The sequence below is a fragment of the Protopterus annectens genome, chromosome 7.part0, assembly GCF_019279795.1.
Source record: "Protopterus annectens isolate FY-2018-M chromosome 7.part0, PAN1.0, whole genome shotgun sequence".
In the NCBI taxonomy this organism is placed as follows: Eukaryota; Metazoa; Chordata; order Ceratodontiformes; family Protopteridae; genus Protopterus; species Protopterus annectens.
Genome location: NC_056739.1, coordinates 859,603,371 through 859,623,812, shown reverse-complemented (window position 1 = coordinate 859,623,812; position 20,442 = coordinate 859,603,371). Strand labels below are relative to the sequence as shown.

Here is a 20,442-nt window from a genome sequence, read left to right as displayed (position 1 = left end):
TAGACCTGTCCGCTCTGAACACATATCTCATTGTTCCAAAATTCAAGATGCTGACCCTACAGCAGCTTCTTCCCATGCTGGGCAAGGAGTCTTGGCTGGTAACTCTAGATCTCAAGGAGGCATACCTGCACGTCCCCATACGACCAAATTGCAGAAGATACCTCAGATTTCTTGCAGGATCAGAGCATTATCAATTCTCAGCATTGCCCTTTGGCTTATCTACTGCCCAGAGTATTCACGAAATGCCTGGCATCAGTAATTGCTCATTGCAGGCTTCAGGGAATTCAAATTTACCCTTACCTGGACGACTGCCTGTTACAAGCGGACAACAAAAACAAATTAGCAAAAGATTTGAAAAGGTCATTCATCTGCTACAAGCCCTGGGATACACAGTCAATATAAAAAAGTCAAGGCTGATACCATCCCAGAGGATAACTTTCTTGGGTGCAGAACTGGACACATCAAATCAAATGGCATCCCTCACAGCAGAAAAGCAGAAGCACCTTCCTCTCTATTTCATGGCATTAACAACGCAGAACCAGCTAACAGCAAGGAAAGTCCTGCAAGCCCTGGGTTACATGGCATCCTGCATAATATTGATTCCACATGCCAGACTACATATGAGGAAGTTGCAATGGTACCCAAGGAATTTATGGTCTCAACACAAGCACAGCCTAGAAACCCAAATTCCAATAATTCCATGCCTGAAGCAAGAATTCCAATGGTGGGCTCAGGTCTGTCAATTGAACAAAGGACTGCCCTTCCACAGCCCTCAACCAAGCCAGACTATCACCACGGACGCCTCAGACCTCGGTTGGGGGGCACACATGCTGGACAAGTGCATACAAGGCTTATGGACTCAAGACCAGCTGAACCTACACATAAATCAAAAGGAGATGCTAGCAGTAAAACTGGCAATTCAGACCGTTTCTTCAACAGGGTCAATTGCTGATAAGGACGGACAACACCACAGTTATGTGGTACATCAACAAACAGGGAGGCACACATTCATACCCTCTATGCCAGATGGCAATGGACCTCTGGAATGTGGCCCTGAGCTTCAACATCCTGCTCCAGGCAATATTTGTACCAGGAAAATAAAATATACTAGCAGACATCCTAAGCAGAACTACCACGGATGCCCACGAATGGATGCTGCATCCAGACATCTTCAAATCCATTACAAGGAAATGGGGACTACCAGAAATAGACTTATTCGCATCCCCACACAACCACCAATTGAAAAAATTCTGCACAAGGACATACCACCCTCTGGCTTGGAAGGTGGACTCCCTATCTTTCAGTTGGGAAAACCTGACAGCATATGCATTCCCACCTCTTCCTTTGATGCACAAGGTGCTATTGAAGATCAAAGAAGACCGCCCAAGGATCATCCTGATAGCTCCAGACTGGCCGAGGCAGCATTGGTACCCATTACTGAGGAGTATGTCTCGGGAACAAATATGGCCTCTGCCCCTAGTTCCCTTACTGCTAACACAGAACAACTTCAAAACCCTGCATCCAAACTTGAAAACGTTGCAGCTAGCTGCCTGGAGCATTGCATAAGACAAAATAACCCAGATTTATCTCAAAGGGTTAAAGACATTATCTTGGAGGCTCGCAGACCCTCAACAAGGAAAACTTATTCAGCAAAATGGAAAAGATATCTCATTTGGAGTGAAGCTAAAGGAGAAGATGTGTCACTGGTAAACATGGCTAACATCCTGGAATACTTGGCAGAACTTTTCCACAATGGCCTGTCCTATTCTTCCATTAAGATTCCTGCATCAGCTATTTCAGCAAAATACAACATGGACCCTCCAGTCTTCTCTCATCCTCTACTCAGGCAGTTTCTGAGAGGAACAAAAAATGTAAAGCCACCAAGGAAGCCACCATTGCCCGCATGGGACTTGAACTTTGTGCTGGAAAAGTTGACACTCCCTCCTTTTGAACCAGCAGCAACAGCAGAATTACAGTACTTATCATGGAAAACTGCTTTCCTGCTTGCAATCACTTCAGCAAGAATGGTTTCTGAATTACAGGCATTAATGGCAGTACAGCCCTTCCTTATCTTCCATCAAGATAGAGTGTCCATGAGAACTAATCCTACTTTTATGCCAAAGTTGGTCTCCAGGGTATCTCTAAACCAAGCTATCCACCTACCTACATTCTTCCCCAACCCACAGAACAGGGGAGAAAGATTATTACATACCTTGGATGAACATAGGCAATTGCGCTACTACCTGGACAGAACCAAGAGCAATAGAAAAACTGACCAGCTACTGGTAGCATATGCAACAGGAATGGAAGGAAAAGCAATTTCAAAATGGACAATCTCAAAGTGGATAGGAAATTGCATTAGATTTTGTTACTCTTACCATGGAAAGACAACTCCAGAAAACATAAGACCTCACTCCACAAGGGCTACAGCCACTACTACAGCTTTTTTACGAGGAGTGGCTACCAAAGACATTTTAGAGGCTGCTACTTGGAGCTCCGTGCATACATTTGCCAAGCATTATAATCTACCCTTATACTCCAGATCCCGAGCAGGTTTTGCCACTGCTGTTTTGCAAGGGATCTTAACTACACCATAATCTAATTATTACCTCCTCCCCCAGTTTGGCTATGGTATTCTACCCATTTGTTAGGACTGCAGATGCATCCTTGAAGGACATAGTACAGTTTTGTACCTACCATAAATGTAGATGTCCGAGAGGTATGCATCTGCAGTCAGGATTACCCACCTTCCTTCCCCTCTCTGGTACTCCTAGGGTATTTGCCCATCTTGTAGCTAGCTGGGGGAATCTGTTATGGTGTATTTGTTTGTATATATGTATATACTTGTTTATTTCTATTTGCTCTCTATTGTTTGGAAACATTTGCATTTATCCAAATTTAGCCTTCCTAGAGGGCTCCTGGCATCTGGGGCAAGAAACACTGAGGAAAATGGCGTCGGCTGATGCCTTTATACCCGCTGAACTGCAGCTATGACGTCGGGTGAAGTGCGACATCAGCCGAGGCCAGACCCAGACTTTGGAATCCGGCCGACCGAAGGGCTGCCTGAGGCCAGGACAACCCATTTGTTAGGACTGCAGATGCATACCTCTCGGACATCTACATTTATGGTAGGTACAAAACTGTACTTTCTGAACATTGTGTTTCAGGGATACAGATTTTCCTTCCACACCCTTCCAACCTCAAAAGGGTTCCCAGATCTACCACCAGATCAGTGGTCAGAGGCTCAAAAGCAAATCCTTTTCCTGCTCTTTATGAGGGCAGTAGAACGCGTTCTTGCAGAACAGATAGGCCAAGGTTTCTACTCCAGGCTATTTCTGGTACCCAGAAAAGAGGGCACCTGGCACCCCATCCTCAGTCCATCCCTTTCTAAACTCCTTCCTGGTGATCCCAAAATTCAAAATGCTCACCCTCCAACAGCTGCTACCCATACTCTCCAAGGATGCTTGGCTAGCCACCCTATATCTTAAAGAGGCCTATCTCCACATTCCTATCAGGAAGTCATGCAGGAAATATCTCTGCTTCAGGGCAGGATCTCAAAACTTTCAGTTCTCTGTGCTTCCCTTTGGCTTATCTACTGCTCCCAGAGTTTTCAAAAAATGTCCAGCTCTGGCCATTGCCTTTTGCAGACAAAGAAATATTCAGATTTATCCATTCTTAGACGACTGCCTTTTTCAGCCAGCCAGCCAGGAAAAGCTGCTCAAGCACCCGGCCTTTGTAAAGATCCTCGTAACCTCTCTAGGGTACACAATCAGTGAAAAGAAATCCATGCAGGTGCCTCCCCAAAGGATAATCTTCCTGGGAACAAGTCTGGACACAGCATCCCAGATGGCATACCTTACACAAGAGAGACGAATTTTCCTGACAACCTACTTCTCTCAACTAGCCACCAGGCCCCAGCTAACTGCAAGGAAGATCCTGCAAGCTCTGGGTTCATGGCATCTTGCATACTACTCATTCCATATCCCAGACTGCTTATGAGGAAACTTCAGTGGTAGCTAAAGAGCCTTTGGTATCAGCACTCTCAAGACCTGGAAACTCTTCTACTTGTAATTCTTTGCCTCAGAAATATTTTCTTTGGTGGGCAACAGCATGCTCCCTCAACAAGGGACTGCCTTTCTCCCCACCCCCTGCTACCCAGACCCTCACCACAGATGCATCAGACTATGCTTAGGGTGCACACCTGGATGGCAGGTGCATACAGGGCCATTGGAGCTCACAGCAAATCCCTCTGCACATCAGTCAAAAAGAGATAATGGCTGTGCAGCACGCCTTGATAGCTTTCAAGCCCCTTCTCTCTTCAGGGACTTTCCTGATCAATTTGGCACAAAGCCTCTGCCATGCAACTACACCTGTTAGCACAATTCCTACCAGGCTCTCTCAACTCTCTGGCAGACCAATTAAGCAGAAATCTTCTGGACCCAAATGAGTGACAACTCAACAGAAGTACCTTCACCCTAATAACTCAGAAATGGGGAACCTCGAAGGTCGACCTCTTTGCCTTCCACATCAACCATCAGCTCAGTACATTCTGCACCAGGGAACATCACTGCCTACCTCTCATCCCCAGGATACTGCTCAAAATAAGGGAGGAAAAACCAAGGACCATTCTTATAGCTCCAGACTGGCCCCGGCGACACTGCTACCCCTTGCTGCACAGCCTCTTCCTGCTGCCTCTATGGCATCTTCGTCAGATTCCAAACCTCCTGACACAAAGGGAAGGGGAATTCATGCATCCACAATTGCTGGCTTATTCCCTAACCATGGACCAATCTGCCAACCTCAGTAAACAGTTCTGGATGTTATCCATGAGGCCAGACGCCCTAGCACCAGACAGTCTTATGCTGCTAAATGGAAAAGGTTCTGCACCTGGATTCAGGCTAAGGGGAGCCAGTATGGCACAGCCCTCCCTCCCTGTCATCCTGGAATACTTAGCTGACCTACTACACAGTGGCCTCTCTTTCTCCTCTATAAAAATTCATGCTTCTGCTATTTCTGCTCATTTTCACACTGAGCAGCCCTTTTCTCACAACCTTTGATCAAACAGTTCCTAAGAGGGGCTAGCAACTTGAGGCCACCCAGAAGGGCACCAATACAAGCTTAGGACCTTAACTTTGTATTGGAAAAGCTCACCTTACCCCCTTTCGAACCAGCTTTTTCTACAGAGCTAAAATTTCTCTCGTGGAAGACAGCATTCCTTCTGGCCATCACTTCAGCCAGAAGAGTCTCTGAGCTGCAAGCACTCATAGCTGTGGAAGTTCAGTTTTGCATCAGAAAATAACTGCAGTAGTGGGTGTTTGGAATCCTGCAGAATGAAGGGAAAGGGATTTCCTTCAGGCAATCCACTCCCAGTCAGACCCCTGCAATGAATGCCTCCGATCTAGCATGTGATGCTCATATGCAGAGTCCAAAAGTGCAGGGCACCTGGAATGTAGGTATAAAGGTTCCGTATAGGCCTAAATGAAATCCTAGAAGCCTATTATGCCTTTCCGACCTTTGGAACAGAATGGGTGCCATGGACCTTGGAAATAATCATAGACAACTTCATAGTTATGTAGTGTATTAACAAGCAAGGGGGAGGCACACTCTTGCCATCTATGCAGGTTAGTCATGCAGACTTTGGAATTAGCTGTGAAACTGATTCTGTTACAGCAACTTGCATCTCTTCAAAGGACAATTTATTTGCAGACCAGATAAGCAGGACCTAGGCAGACTCTTATGAATGGATGCCGCACAGGGAAATTTTTCTGAAGCTTGTGAACAGGTTGGACATTTCAAACATATGTTTTTGCTTCTTCAAGCAAAAAGAGAATGAGGAAACTGTGCTCCAGACTACCTCATAGGAAAGTTTGGGCAAAACTGAAGAGGCCTGTTTCTCTATGCTTATCCCTTGCTCCCCAGGGTAATTGAGAAGATAAGGAAAGAGGCCAGAAGTAATTCTCAATGCCTTTTTCTTGGCCAGGGTAACAGTGGTTCACCTATCTGATCCAGTTGGCAAGGGAGAGAATCATTTTCTGCTGCCTCATCATATATACCTTCTGTCACCTCAAGTACTAGACCCATAACAAGTGGTGTACCCCAGGGAACAGTCTTGGGGCCTCTGATGTTTGGGATATACTTCTCAGAGGTGTAGGCCAAATCTAGTGGGCTATGGCTGATCAAGTTTGCAGATGACTGCAAGCTGGGTGTTGTCATCAATTCCTCTTAGTGATGTGGGCATTCTCCAAGAGGGTCTCACCCAAACAAATAACTGGTGCCAGAAATGTGGCCTCAAACTGAATGCCATCACCCACAAATTATCACATTGATAATAAGGCACTAAGCATGCAATCAGTAGTGAGGGACTTGGAAACTCAGGTTGATAGCAAACTGACTTTTGACCACCATATTGCCTCAGTTGTACAGAAAGCTTTCTACATAACACACCTCATTAGTAAGCGTATCTCGTCCAGGGACAAGGTGGTCATAACATCCCTGTATTCTTCCCTTATAAGACCGATTTATTAAATACAATGCCCCTTTCGGTATGTACCTCATAAAGCACATGCAGAAGGTGGAGAGACCACAGAGATTTATCACCTGGAGAATCCAGGGCCTCAAACATCTACCCTACACAGACAGGCTAAAAGCCCTGTCCCTCTACTCAGTCTCCTACAGAGACTTCTCAGATGAGACCTCTGACTGGCATACAGACCCCGCCCTGATGGGACTGCTGCATATCCGCAAGTCAAGCTGCACTTGAGTAACACGCACGGGAAACCTCAACCTGGTATGCAACATCAGTAGGACTTTTGGGCAGGACCGATTTATGTCCCAGAGACTCCCCCTTTTGTGGAATAGACTGCCTCTCCACGTAAAGCAGAATATCTTATTAAACCTTTTTAACTGCAACCTGGATAACTGGATGAGGAACAGAAAATACACCCCAGGGATTCCACCTATGGTCCTGCTGGACAGTGGCATAGGGTGCTGACTTGTTGGAACATGGGCTAAATTCTTGGCTAGGCTTGTAAGGGCCTCGGGGCCAATAGCCTAGTAACTTCCTATTATCCTACTCCTTCAGATGAAATTCTGCAGGAGAGATCTGTATAGCTGTGACTTGCTCTTCTGTTACAGATGTTACTATTGAATGACTGTAGAAAGAGAGGTAGGCATTGTGACTACTGTGGGTTCAGTGCATTTTAGTACAGGATTGCAGGCCAAACTCCTGAATTGTTTGTAGTGAGGTGGCTTATACAGGAGCATAAGCAGGTTTTTTTTTTTTTTTTTTTTTTTTTTTTTTTTTTTTTTTTTTTTTTTACTGGTTATATGCATGCCTTCTTGCTACTGAATAGCTTTGATAGTGAGAAAGGCTCTGAAAATTGAAGCTTGGTCTTTAGTGCAGACTGTATTTATGTAGCAGCAGTCACTACTGGCCTTAGATTGTAGTTGCAGGTGATTCACTTACTATGGTATTGACTGGTGCTGAAGTTACTTTGGTTGGTCAAATTTTTGTGGAGCTAACTAACTAACATCACCCCAAAAACAGGTCTATAGAGTTTTACAGAACTGCACTTTCTTTGCTTTATACTCTTGAGTATTCACTTTATTAATGCTGTTAATAAACATTATATCTATCATTTCAGAAATACTAGTGCTTACTTGACTATTTACAGGAAGTCATCTCATATGTTTTCTTGGACAAGGGGGTGTCAGGCTGGGTTACATTTTGTCCCGTTCCCTTTTATCATTGTGGTTCCCCTGTTTTAGAGCTTCTAACATAAAAAAAAACATAAGTGGACTCTCATTATGTTATTGGTAAATGCAGTTGCATATTACTTTACTGGCTGTTTGACAGCAATAAAGTATTCTTCTTTCTTTATAGTTAACTGAAAGATTAAACAGTTAAGGGGTTATCAAGTTAGTTCTCAGCAATCTGTCTTGGCATTTGTAATTCTACATATACATGGCCACTGAAGAAATTGATAACCTTGAATGGCATCATTCTTCTAATTTAAAAAGTGTGTGATAACACGTCCAGACAAAGCACATGCCCAAATGAAGGAATTGATTCAAACATGGTAACTAATATGCATATGAAAGTGTCATGTTGTTGCTGCCTAGATTGTCTTTCTAGTTGCTAATGCATTGTATCCACAAACTTTGTAAAAATGTCAGTATAGTATGACAAAATTTTTGAAAAGGAAGATCTCCCTAGAAATGTTTGGAACTCCATGGCAAATCGTATTCACAATTTGGACTTGTAGTTCTCTGGACGAATGCTTCCTCGTCGTCTAAAAATGTGGATAAGCCAAAACTACAGAAGGAAAAAATGGGAATTGTGGGAACGGATACATACTACAGAGGAATGAGGGTTAAAAGGCAGCAGGACTTACATGAGCTGTGTAATGTTTGAGTGAGAAAGATTGGGTAGATTATTATAGCAATAACCCACGCCTGGGTGTGGGTAATGCTAAATTTACCCATGGTTGGCGTGGTTTGGTCCCGAGGGTGAAGCCCGAGGGACCAAACAAAGCCAACCGTGGGTAAATTTAGCATTACTCACGCCCAGAAGTGGGTTATTGCTATTATACCATGACATTATTTAAGAAAAGAAACTATTACTTTTCTTAAATAATGGCATAGTATAATGCCTGTTTACTGCCCTTCCGCAGATGTCTGGCATCCGGCAGTTCTGATGTACTGCGTGCCTGCAGTACATCAGAGTTGAGCAAAGCACGAGAAAGCAAGATCTCCGTTGCTTTCGAATAGCTATGTTAAATGAGTTTAACATGGCGAGACAGTTTAAAATAAGCAACGAGTCCGTTGCTTATTTTAAAACTGTCTCGCTATGTTAAACTCATTTAACATAGCGAACATAAAAAGCAACGGAGATCTTCTTCTCTCAAACACTGTCTCGCTATGTTAAATGGGTTTAACATGGCGAGACAGCTTTAAAATAAGCAACGGAGATCTCCGTTGCTTATTTTAAAGCTGTCTCGCTATGTTAAACCCATTTAACATAGCGAGACAGTGTTTTAAAAAAACGAGTTATACTAATGGAAAAAAGTCCGGGGCGGGCAACCGGACCTTTTTCCATTAGTATAACTCGATTTACAATGGGCACGCTGGCCAATCAGCGTGCACGTTTTGGGGGGGAGTCATGGTATAATAAGTGATATTTGCAACTGGGAATGTGTCAGCATGGTTTATGATGTGAAATGTTTGCAAGTAGGATTGGGTCGGTGTGGTTTGGTTTTCATTTATGTAAATGTATGATTGCCTATGTAATAAGCGATGGTTTAATAAAGATGTTTCTTTTTTAAAAAAAAGGCAGGAATTTAATATTTTACATAATATTGCTTAGGTTATGTGATGCATAGCAATATATGTAAAGTATAATGTGTGTCATATTAATATAGTTTGATTACTTTTATATGAATGTAAATTTGCCTGTGTCACAAGTGATAATTCAGCAAAGGTGTTTGGAAAAAAAAAACTAATAGTTGTCCTTTTCCAATAAAGATAATAAAGGGGAGCAATTTTTTTTAAATTGAAGTACAAAAAAGGGGAGTTTTCCATAAGGAGTTGACCACTGCAAAATACGCAGCTTTAGATTTTATGAAAATGCTGGCTACTCTGTCATATTTTCCTAGCAGCTGGTGGTTCATCCATTATAATCCATCAAATGGAATGTACACAGATTGCAGAAGTAATGTTGACTGTGACTTAGACTAGCAGATTCATTTTAAGTCAGTACTTGCTTAAATTGTCTGTATGATGAGTTTCTTTAACGTTTGTCAGAAAGAAGGTTGACAAATTTAAATGTCTTCCTACTTATTCCCAATGTTTTAGGTGCACATGTAACTCTTCACTGATTAAAAAAAAGTCTGTCTTAACAGTCCTGTACTGCACTGCATAAATTTCATATAGTTTGTTAGATGCATGCCTGGATGCACTGTTACTGACTGACCCACAATGATCAGAAGTGGTACGAGTACATTTTAAAATTATGAGTGCATTATAAAAGTGAAAGAAGATGAAAACAAATATTCAGGTGGATCTACTGCTTGGTTACTAAATGACGTTTCATTAATTTTCCTGGAGTCATCATAACTTTGTAAATTCTGTACTGATAGCCACCAGAACAACCGCACGGTATTTTTGGAACTTACATCAGTTCCATTTTATATGTGGTAGAAGCATTAAATGTATTTGCTGTATTGTAACTGTTCATTTTGAATGAACTGAAATTGTAAATCTGATGGTTTGGCAGCCTGTTCAGGATTAGTTTCAATATCTTGTCACCGTTGTGTACTACACTAGGTTGTAGTTTCCTCATGACCTTGACTGGGATTAAGTAAGTTTTATCTGAGAGATGTAGTTCGTGCAAATTATAGGACTGCACAAGAAATAGCGGTCACTGAATACTTTTTTGGAGGGGAACTTTATAAGGAAATGTATGTTGGTGGCCGTGGAAGATATTTGCCCTAAAAAACGTCAAGCATTTGCAAACATAAGCCTTTCAAGAAATACAGTTGCAGATAGAATTAATGAATTATCAGAAAATCTCAAGTCAACTTAAAGAAGTTGCTAAATTTGTCAGTAAATGTTCTTTTACTGTTGCATGATTGTGCCAGTGTTGTAAAGCGTTGTAAAAACTCAGCAGTAATGAATTGGGATTGAATAAAATAGGATTTCTATATACAGGGGATCACCTAATGGGGAAACTTTCCTATAACTCTGAGGTGGTCATTTAGAATTTAATAAAACGAAAAAGATTGCCATGTCCTTTGATAGTTATTCTTTATTCCGAACAAGAAAGTGAAGAACCTAAAATATAATTTGCACCAGCATAATGATATTTTCTGACAGGAAATTCTACATAATTGTGTAGAACTGTGACTCCATTGTTTGTGCATTGTAGTGACTCGATTTAAGTGCCCTTTTGGGCCTAATCCTTTGTTTTGTGTGTGCATGGAATTGGCATATTACCCCTGTGTCTGCATGGCTTTCCTTTAGTTATGCTGTTTTCATTCCACCTCCCAGACCAAGCAGGTCAGCTGAGTTTGCTGAACTGTCATTGTTCAAGTTGTGAACAAAGAAGGGGTCCATTAAGAATTGTTTGCATTCTTACCAAACACATACAGAGCATAGGGGTATCAGTATCAAATCTTTTTATTTCTGAAACAACAGTTGTATATTGATTGTACTCCCTTTACTGCAGTGTGAGCAAAATAATTTGAAAATGCTGCCTGCAGGAAATTTTTCTTTGTATAGTATAGTATACTGACCTTTTGCACAGATACAGCAGGATTTAGTGCTTACAGTTGCAGTTTGGTATGAATGTCATATAGCTTTTGCTCCTATATGTAGGTGTTTTGGGCTTTTCCTATCGCAGTGCTAATAGTGTAGTTGCACCATGCTTGAGGGTGGCATCTTCTATCATTTTATCACTTTAAATCACAGTGCAGATGACAGCAGAAAGGTTACAGGCACTTGCCCACTGCAATATTCCTGTACTGGACAGATTAAAATACAAATTTATGTTTAAGTCTTTTATAAAATAACACATTTGTTTTCTCCAGATATTCATAAGAATGGACTCAGTGTTTTCATTTTCACTTAAAACACAAACTATATCTATGTCAGTGTATTTGTGTACAGATGTCTTTTTCTTGTGTTTTTCAGAATCTCGTTGCCATAAAGTAATGGACATCCTTAGTGGGTATGCATTACGTTTACCAAACCTTACCACACTTCATAAGAGCCACTGTTTAGGCAGTCGACTTACATTTTCTGTAGAAATAAAGGTAATTGTTAAATTCTTACTGATGCTTTATTTTGGATATGTGAAAATGAAATATTGTTTCCTGAAGGATCATTTAATCTGTTTGGAGTTAAAAATGGTTTTGAAGACAGTATGTGCAAATGCCCTAAATAGAGGGAACATTTATTTAGAGAGTTGAGAGATGCTACTTTTAGCAGATGTTCTTCATGTTTCACTGTTGCAGTCATCACTGTGGGTTATCCCTGCTGTGGTAGCCCTCGGCCGGCCCGAATACCAGAGTCAGTGTTTTTCTGCATCAGCTGCTGTCACTTGTAGACTGATGTCAGGTCGTTGGTGCTGTAAAGCAAGGCAGCTGATGCCATTACAGCAGTCCATAGCAGAAGCAGTTCGCAAGTGTGCCTGTTGGTCGCTACCAGAGCTCGGATTACAGCTGAAAACATCTAAAGCTAAGTACCCCGTTAGGGATCCTTTTTTTCTTGCACTAACCGGTCTGAAAAAGTTAACAATTGCCTTGTCTGTGGAAAGCAGATCCCACACCGAGATTTCCATTCATATTGTGTCACTTGTTTAGGCCCAGACCACGACATCCCCTGATGTCCTTCAGGGATGCATCTGCAGTCATCACATATGGGTTGTCCTGCCTCAGGCAGCCCTTCGGTCGGCCGGATTCCAAAGTCTGGGTCTGGCTTCGGCTGATGTCGCACTTTCCCCGACATCAGAGCGTCTGGGGTATAAAAGCATCAGCCGACACCATCTTCCTCAGTCTTTCTTGCCGCGTGGTGCCCAAAGCAGAAGCAGTTCGCAAGTGCCGGTCGGCCAGCTCCTGTGACTCAGCTACCGAAGACTTCGAAAAAGCTAAGTACCCCGTTGGGGACTCTTTCTTGCCTCAGCCGATGTCAGATAAAGTTAATTGTTTAACTTGTGGGAAACAAATACCTCATAAGGATTTCCACTCTTACTGCCTCCCCTGCCTAGGCCCAGACCACGACTTCTCGGCCTGTTCAGCCTGTGCTTCCTTCAACCGACGAACTCTTAGACGTCGGTCGAAGTTTGCAGAGGAGATTTTTGGGGCTAGTTTTGCTTATAAGATGCCGTCGGAGACTCCGACTTCGCATTTAGTTAAAAAAACGGAAGGACAAGGATCGACACACGCAGACTGCGGTTTCGGCTGAAACCACGGTCAGGCCTACCGCGAGTGTCTCGGTCTCGGCTGAAACAGAGTCCTTGGTACTTCCTATTACCGAAACCACACAACCGACTACCTCAGTCCTGGGAGCCCCGGCCGAGTCGGTCATTGAATTACCTACTGAAACCAGTGTCCAGGAACCTTCAGACACCATTCCTTTAGATGAGTCTACTCCTGCACGTGGTGCAGCCAGACCCCCTGCTTCCATGTCCATTAAGGCTTTCTCTAGGGCTAAAGCTGCTAAACTTACTAAGGCTTTGCCTCCCAAGGTTTCCTCTCGGAGACCTTCTACTAGCTCTCAGATTCTTACCCTAGCAGAGGATCTGATCTCTTTAATTAGAGGTTCCCAACCTCATCCGGACAGGGGCTCTCAACCACCTCCAGACAAAAGGTCCAGGGTTGAGCCCTCTGATCCCCAGTCCTCATATGAGTCCACGGATGGCTCTGCTCTGTCAGACCACCAGGAGGAGGCTTATTCGGCCTACGAGGATTCTGATGCTGAAGAATCTATTCCCTCAGCCTCCCCTCCTGAAGAGTTTTCCTTTGGAGAGACATTACACTCTATGAGAGAACATTTTCAATAGCAGGGTCAGGAATTCTCTGATTCCAGAAAGAGATTAAGGACCTTTTTACATTTACCTCAGCATAGGCCCTTAGCTATACCTCCTGTTTTGAATGTGATTGATGATGTGTACTCTGATGCTAGTACTGCCCCTGACTCTCTCCCTCCGGCTCCTGCCAAACCTGATAGGTACTACAGGGTCCCGGACTCACATTTACACCTGTACAAGGCACACTCTGCTGATCCAGAAACTATTTCCCAGGGCCCAAAAGGGGTTGCAGCTGCCACTGCTAAAAATCCTCTACCCTCTGAAAGGGAGTCTAGAGCATTAGAGAGATGGGGTAAGAAAGTGTATACTTCTGCAACTCTTTCCATGAGGGCATTAAATTGTCAATTTCATATGATACAGTACCAAGAGTATTTACTAGATGAATTACATAAGAAACTGTCCTCTTCTGAACCCCTTGATCGCAAATCCCTTCAGGATCTGGTGCATAACTCCCAGCAGGTTAGTAACTATTTCTTGCAGTGTGGTTATGATGCATTGGAAGCTTCATGTAGATCAGCTATGACAGGTGCAGTTATATGTAGGCATGCCTGGCTGAAGGAACAATCTCTGCCAGAACATGTTAAAGCTAAGCTTTTGGATGCTCCTATGGAAAAGCAAAAATTATTTGGTTCCACGGTTCAAGAGGTTTTAAAGAAATTTGAAGAAAAGGCAAAATCTGTGCAAACAGTTAAAGACTTTCTGCAAGTCCAACCACCGAGATTCAGCAGAAATTGGCCTACTAAGAATTGGTCCTTTCCCGACTCAGACAGATCTCAAAGAGGCAGGAATAGGCGTGCCAGAGGTAGAGGGCAAGCTAGAGGCTCCTACAGAGGCCGTCAGTGGCAGCCTCCCAACCAGAGAGGTAGTGCAGGAACTACAACTGCTACACCAGGACAGACTCAATGACTTTATTTTGACTCCGCCGACCAGGGCTCAATTAGAAGCACCTTTGGGCGGAAAACTTTCTTTATTCTCAAAAAATTGGCACAGCATTACAAGGGACACATGGACACTGCAAATAATAGACAAAGGATACAGGTTCCATTTCCACTCATTGCCAGAAAGAAGAGGCATGCCAGACCTGCCACCAAATCAGAGGGCAGAGGCTTTGAAGCAAATTACCAACTTAATGCAAATGAAAGCCATAGAAAAGGTACCTCTTTCAGAACAAGGCCAGGGATTTTACTCCAGATTATTCCTTGTTCCAAGAAAAGAAAATCAATGGAGGCCTATTCTCGACTTGTCCGCACTGAATACTTACTTCATTGTGCCAAAATTCAAAATGCTGACTCTACAGCAACTCCTTCCCATGCTGGGCAAGCGGTCTTGGCTGGTGACTCTAGACCTCAAGGAGGCATACCTGCATGTCCCTATTCGACAAAGCTGCAGAAGACACCTCAGATTTCTTGCAGGGTCAGAGCATTATCAATTCTCAGCATTACCCTTTGGCTTATCTACTGAGCCCAGAGTATTCACGAAATGCCTGGCATCAGTAATTGCACACTGCAGACTTCAGGGGATTCAAATCTACCCATATCTGGACGACTGCCTAATACAAGCGGACAGCAAGCAAACTTTGTTAAAGGACTTGGACTATGCCATCCACCTGTTACAGGCCTTGGGATATACAGTCAACATCCACAAATCAAGACTGGTTCCATCCCAAAGAATAACTTTTCTGGGTGCGGATCTAGACACAACCACCCAAATGGCCTTTCTCACAGAAGAAAAACAAAAACAACTACCAGTTTACTTCCAGAATCTGACAAGACAAACTCAGCTGACTGTAAGGAAAATCCTGCAGGCCCTGGGTTACATGGCATCTTGCATTCTTCTGATTCCGCAAGCAAGACTGCATATGAGAAAATTACAATGGTACCTAAGAAGTTTATGGACACAGCACAGCCACAGCTTAGAAACTCTGATCCCACTCATTCCTTGCCTTCAAAAGGAATTTCTGTGGTGGGCTCAAGCCTGCCAGTCGAACAGCGGGTTGCCCTTCAGCAAGCCAAGAGCCAACCAAACCATCACCACGGACGCTTCAGACCAAGGTTGGGGAGCACACATGGAGGGCAGATGTATCCAAGGGCTATGGTCACAAAGAGAGCTGCGCATGCACATAAACCAAAAGGAAATGCTGGCAGTGATACATGCAATCGAGGCCTTCAAACCTTTCCTTCAACAAGGCCACCTGCTCATAAGGACAGACAACACCACAGTTATGTGGTACATAAACAAGCAAGGAGGCACCCATTCCTACCCTCTTTGCAGACTGACAATGAATCTTTGGGATCTTGCTTTGAAACTCAACATACAACTACAGTCCCAGTTCGTGCCAGGGAAAGACAATGCACTGGCAGACAGCTTAAGCAGAACTACCATGGATGCACACGAATGGATGCTGCACCCAGACATCTTCTTACTCATCACACAATCATGGGGAAGGCCGGAAATAGATCTGTTCGCTTCCCCCCTCAATCATCAACTGAAGAAATTCTGCTCAAGGACATACCACCCACAAGCATGGAAAGTGGACGCTCTCTCTTTCAGCTGGAAAGCTCTAACAGTGTATGCTTTCCCACCTCTCCCATTAATGACCAAGGTCCTACTGAAGATCAGGACAGAGCAGCCCAGAGTAATTCTGATAGCTCCAAACTGGCCAAGACAGCACTGGTACCCACTGTTAAAGAGCATGTCACAGACGAAACCATCCTCTCCACCTATGGCCACTCCTACTGACGCAGCACAATTTCAGGACTCTGCACTCCAACCTGAAAACCTTGCAGCTAACTGCCTGGAGAATACCATGACTCCTCCTCAGGATAACCTATCCCAGAGAGTGAAGGATATTATTATGGAAGCTCGCCGGCCTTCCACAAGGAAGGTATATTCAGCAAAATGGAAAAGATTTCACACCTGGAACACAGCAAAGGGCCTAGATGTGACAGTGATGAACATGGCACATATACTGGAATATTTGGCAGAATTGTTCCACAATGGCCTGTCTTACTCTTCCATTAAGATACATGCCTCAGCAATCTCAGCAGAATACAATGTTAATCCACCTGTCTTCTCTCATCCTCTCCTAAGACAGTTTCTAAGAGGAATCAAAAACATTAATCCTCCAAGGAAACCACCTCTACCTACTTGGGACCTGAATTTCGTGTTGGAAAAACTAACACTTCCTCCCTTTGAACCAGCAGCATCGGCAGATGTACAGTTTTTGTCTTGGAAAACTGCCTTCCTTCTGGCCATAACCTCAGCAAGAAGAGTATCTGAGCTACAAGCTTTAATGGCAGTGCAGCCATTTCTTATCTTTCATCAGGACAGAGTTTCTTTGAGGACCAATCCTACATTCATGCCAAAGGTGGTATCCAGGGTATCTTTGAACCAAGCTATTCACTTGCCTACATTCTTCCCACAACCACAAAATAAAGGGGAGAGACTTCTGCACACCCTGGACATACACAGACAACTGCGCTACTACTTGGACAGAACTAAAAGTTACAGAAAGACTGACCAGTTGTTTGTAGCATATGCTGCTGGGGTACAAGGAAAAGCAATTTCCAAACAGGCAATTTCAAAATGGATAGGAAATTGCATTCGTTTTTGTTGCTCCTTTCATGGAAAAACTGTGCCAGCTAACATTAGACCTCATTCCACGAGAGCCACAGCCACCACCACAGCCTTCCAAAGAGGGGTGGCTACCAAAGACATTTTAGAAGCTGCTACATGGAGCTCCGTGCATACATTTGCCAAGCATTACAATTTACCTTTATACTCCAGATCCAGAGCAGGTTTTGCTACGGCAGTCCTGCAGGGTATCTTAACTACACCATCCTTTACTTAGTACCTCCTCCCCCAGATTGGCTATGGTATTCTACCCATATGTGATGACTGCAGATGCATCCTTGAAGGACATAGTACAGTTTTGTACCTACCATAAATGTAGATGTCCGATAGGTATGCATCTGCAGTCAGGTTTACCCTCCCTCCTTCCCCTCTGTGGTATTCCTAGGGTGCTTACCCCTCTATTAGCTAGCTGGGGGAATCTATTATGGTGTATTTGTTTGTATATACATGTATATATATATTTTTGCAAATGTTTGGAATTTTATTGCATTTCTCCAAATTTAGCCTTCCTAGAGGGCACCTGGCAATCTGGGGCAAGAAAAACTGAGGAAGATGGCGTTGGCTGATGCGTTTATACCCCAGACGCTCTGACGTCGGGGAAAGTGCGACATCGGCCGAAGCCAGACCCAGACTTTGGAATCCAGCCGACCGAAGGGCTGCCTGAGGCAGGCCAACCCATATATGATGACTGCAGATGTATACCTATCGGACATCTACATTTATGGTAGGTACAAAACTGTACTTTGCCGGTTCTGTGCCTACTTTAACACGAGAGCCATTCGTCATAGAGCTCTTATTGTAGACTGGTATTTTCATCCTCACTCTTCACAAATGGCGTCCGTCAGCCAACAATCTGTACACATTCCGAAAAAATGTAGGGATAAAAATAGAGACAGACCACACAAGGCTAAGCCTTCCGACAACTCTGCCGCTAAGCAGGTCATCAGTTCTTCGGAATTCAGTAAGGCACTTTCGCAGCCCCTGATGCCCAATACAGTATCTACCCAGACCTTTACCGAGACCCTTTGGAGTCCGGTATGCCATAGAAATCATCTTCATCTTCTGAGCCTTTGGTTGTCTCTGTCTCAGTTGGGTCTGGAGCCGTGATGCAGGCACCGGCTTCCGAGGAGGCCTTTTGCACTACAGATTCTAGACAAAAAACGTCTTCTCATCCGACTACCGTTTCTCTCAGACTGATGGATACTCTTGGGTCTAGAAGCCAGGCCACTGCTAGAAAATCTACCTCTAGCCACCATCTTACCCCTGCTCCACCACCCCAAGCCCAAATGCTTAAAATGGCGGAGGATCTTATCTTCCTTATCGGAGGCAGTCAGGCCACAACTTCTAAAAGGAAAAGACACTCTTCTCCTGAACTCTCCCACAGAAGGATTCTGAGGAATCTGATTATTCAGATTTCGAAGAGGAACAGCAACCTCTGATTGCCTATGAAGATTCAGATGCAGAGGAATCCATTCCTCCTGCCTCCACACCAGACCTTTCCTTTGGGGAAACCCTTCACACCCTCAGGGAACAATTCCACTGGGAATCTCAGGACTTCCCTCAGTCTAAGAAAAGGCTAAGAGACTCTCTAGACCTGCCCCAGCACAGACCCCTGGCCACCCCCCTATCTTAGAAGTGGTGGATGATGTTTTCCATGAATCCAGCTGTAGCCCCTGATGCCCTCCCACCTGCTCCCAGTAAACCTGACAGGTATTACAGAGTACCAGATTCTCACAAATATATGTGAAGAAGTCCTGCTGCAGACCTGGAGGTCATTACACAGGGACCTAAAAGAGCTAGGGGTAATTCTGCAAAGAATCCTACTCCTTCTGACAAGGATGCCAGAGCTCTGGACAGATGGGGTAAAAAAGTTTACACCTCTGCAACCTTCACTGTCAGAGCACTCAACTGTCAGTTCCATGTGTTAAAATGTCAACAACACACTTTGGAACTATTAAAGCAAATGATTTCTACCTTTCCTGACTGTGCTAGTTCTAAAGAGATAGCAGATTTACTGCACTCTACTTGTCAAGTGGCAAAACACTCTTTACACAGTGGATATGATGCACTAGAAGCCTCTAGCAGGGCAGCAGTGTCTGGATCTGTCATTAGGAGACATGCATGGTTGAACGAGCAACCTCTTCCTGATCATGTCAAGTCTAAATTAATTGATGCACCCCTGGATAAGGACTGGTTGAACGAACAACCTCTTCCTGATCATGTCAAGTCTAAATTAATTGTTGCACCCCTGGATAAGGACCACTTGTTTGGAGAAAAAGCAGAAGAGGTGCTTAAAAAGTTCAACCTCCTAGATTCAGCAAGAATTTTCCCTCTAAACACTGGTCTTTTCCTGCACCTAGCAGACAAGGGGCAAGGTAAGCCTCACAGGGACAGACCACCAAGACCCCTATCCCAAGGACAGCAGAGAACCAAACAGTGGACCACTTCCACCCGCAGGGAGTTCTAAGCCATTCCTCTATGGCAAAAACTCTCAATGACTCCCCCCCCCCCACCCCACCCCCTGCCCTCCTTTCACCCACCAAAAGCTAGGAGGTAGGTTATCCCTCTACAAAGAAAATTGGCTGTCTGTAACAAAGGACCTGTGGGTCTTAAAGATAATTTTTCAGGGATACAAATTCACTTTAAATGAACTCCAAATTCCCAGAGGGTACCCAGATTTACCTACAAATCAGTGGGCAGAGGCATTAAAACAAATCCAAACTCTCATATCCCAAGGGGTAGTAGAACCTGTTTCTGCAGATCAAACAGGCAAAGGCTTTTATTCCAGGCAATTCCTTGTTCTCAAAAAGGATGGCACTTGGCGCCCCATCCTGAATCTGTCCATTCTAAACACCTCCTTGGTGGACCCCAAATTCAAAATGCTAACTTTGCAGCAGCTGCTGCCTATACTGACAAAAAATGCCTGGTTAGTGACCCTAGACCTAAAAGATGCCTACCTTCACATCCCCATAAGGGAATCCTGCAGGAAATTCTTTAGCAGGCTGACACTTGCAGTTCTCTGTGCTTCCCTTTGGCTTATCTACTGCTGCTTTTATTTATTGTGTTCTGTTTAATTTTCATTTTAACTCGACACCGTAAAACCCCACTGCCAATCATGAGTGGACAAGGTGATCCGCTGTGGCGACCCCTAACCGGGAAAAGCCGAAAGAAAAAGAAGCAACAGCTCTGTTGCAAAATTCCTAAATTGTTTTTGTCTCAAGTGC

The 20,442-nt window shown here is 43.9% G+C and overlaps 1 protein-coding gene across 1 annotated transcript in view; it reads left to right on the top strand.

The window, feature by feature from the left end:
- Positions 1 to 20,442, top strand: part of IPPK (inositol-pentakisphosphate 2-kinase) — an 828,159-nt gene that overhangs the window by 268,909 nt on the left and 538,808 nt on the right. Inside the window, exon 5 of the mRNA XM_044077413.1 lies at positions 11,689 to 11,810. Within this exon, the coding sequence (XP_043933348.1) occupies positions 11,689 to 11,810 (122 nt within the window). The remainder of the gene's footprint in view (positions 1 to 11,688; positions 11,811 to 20,442) is intronic.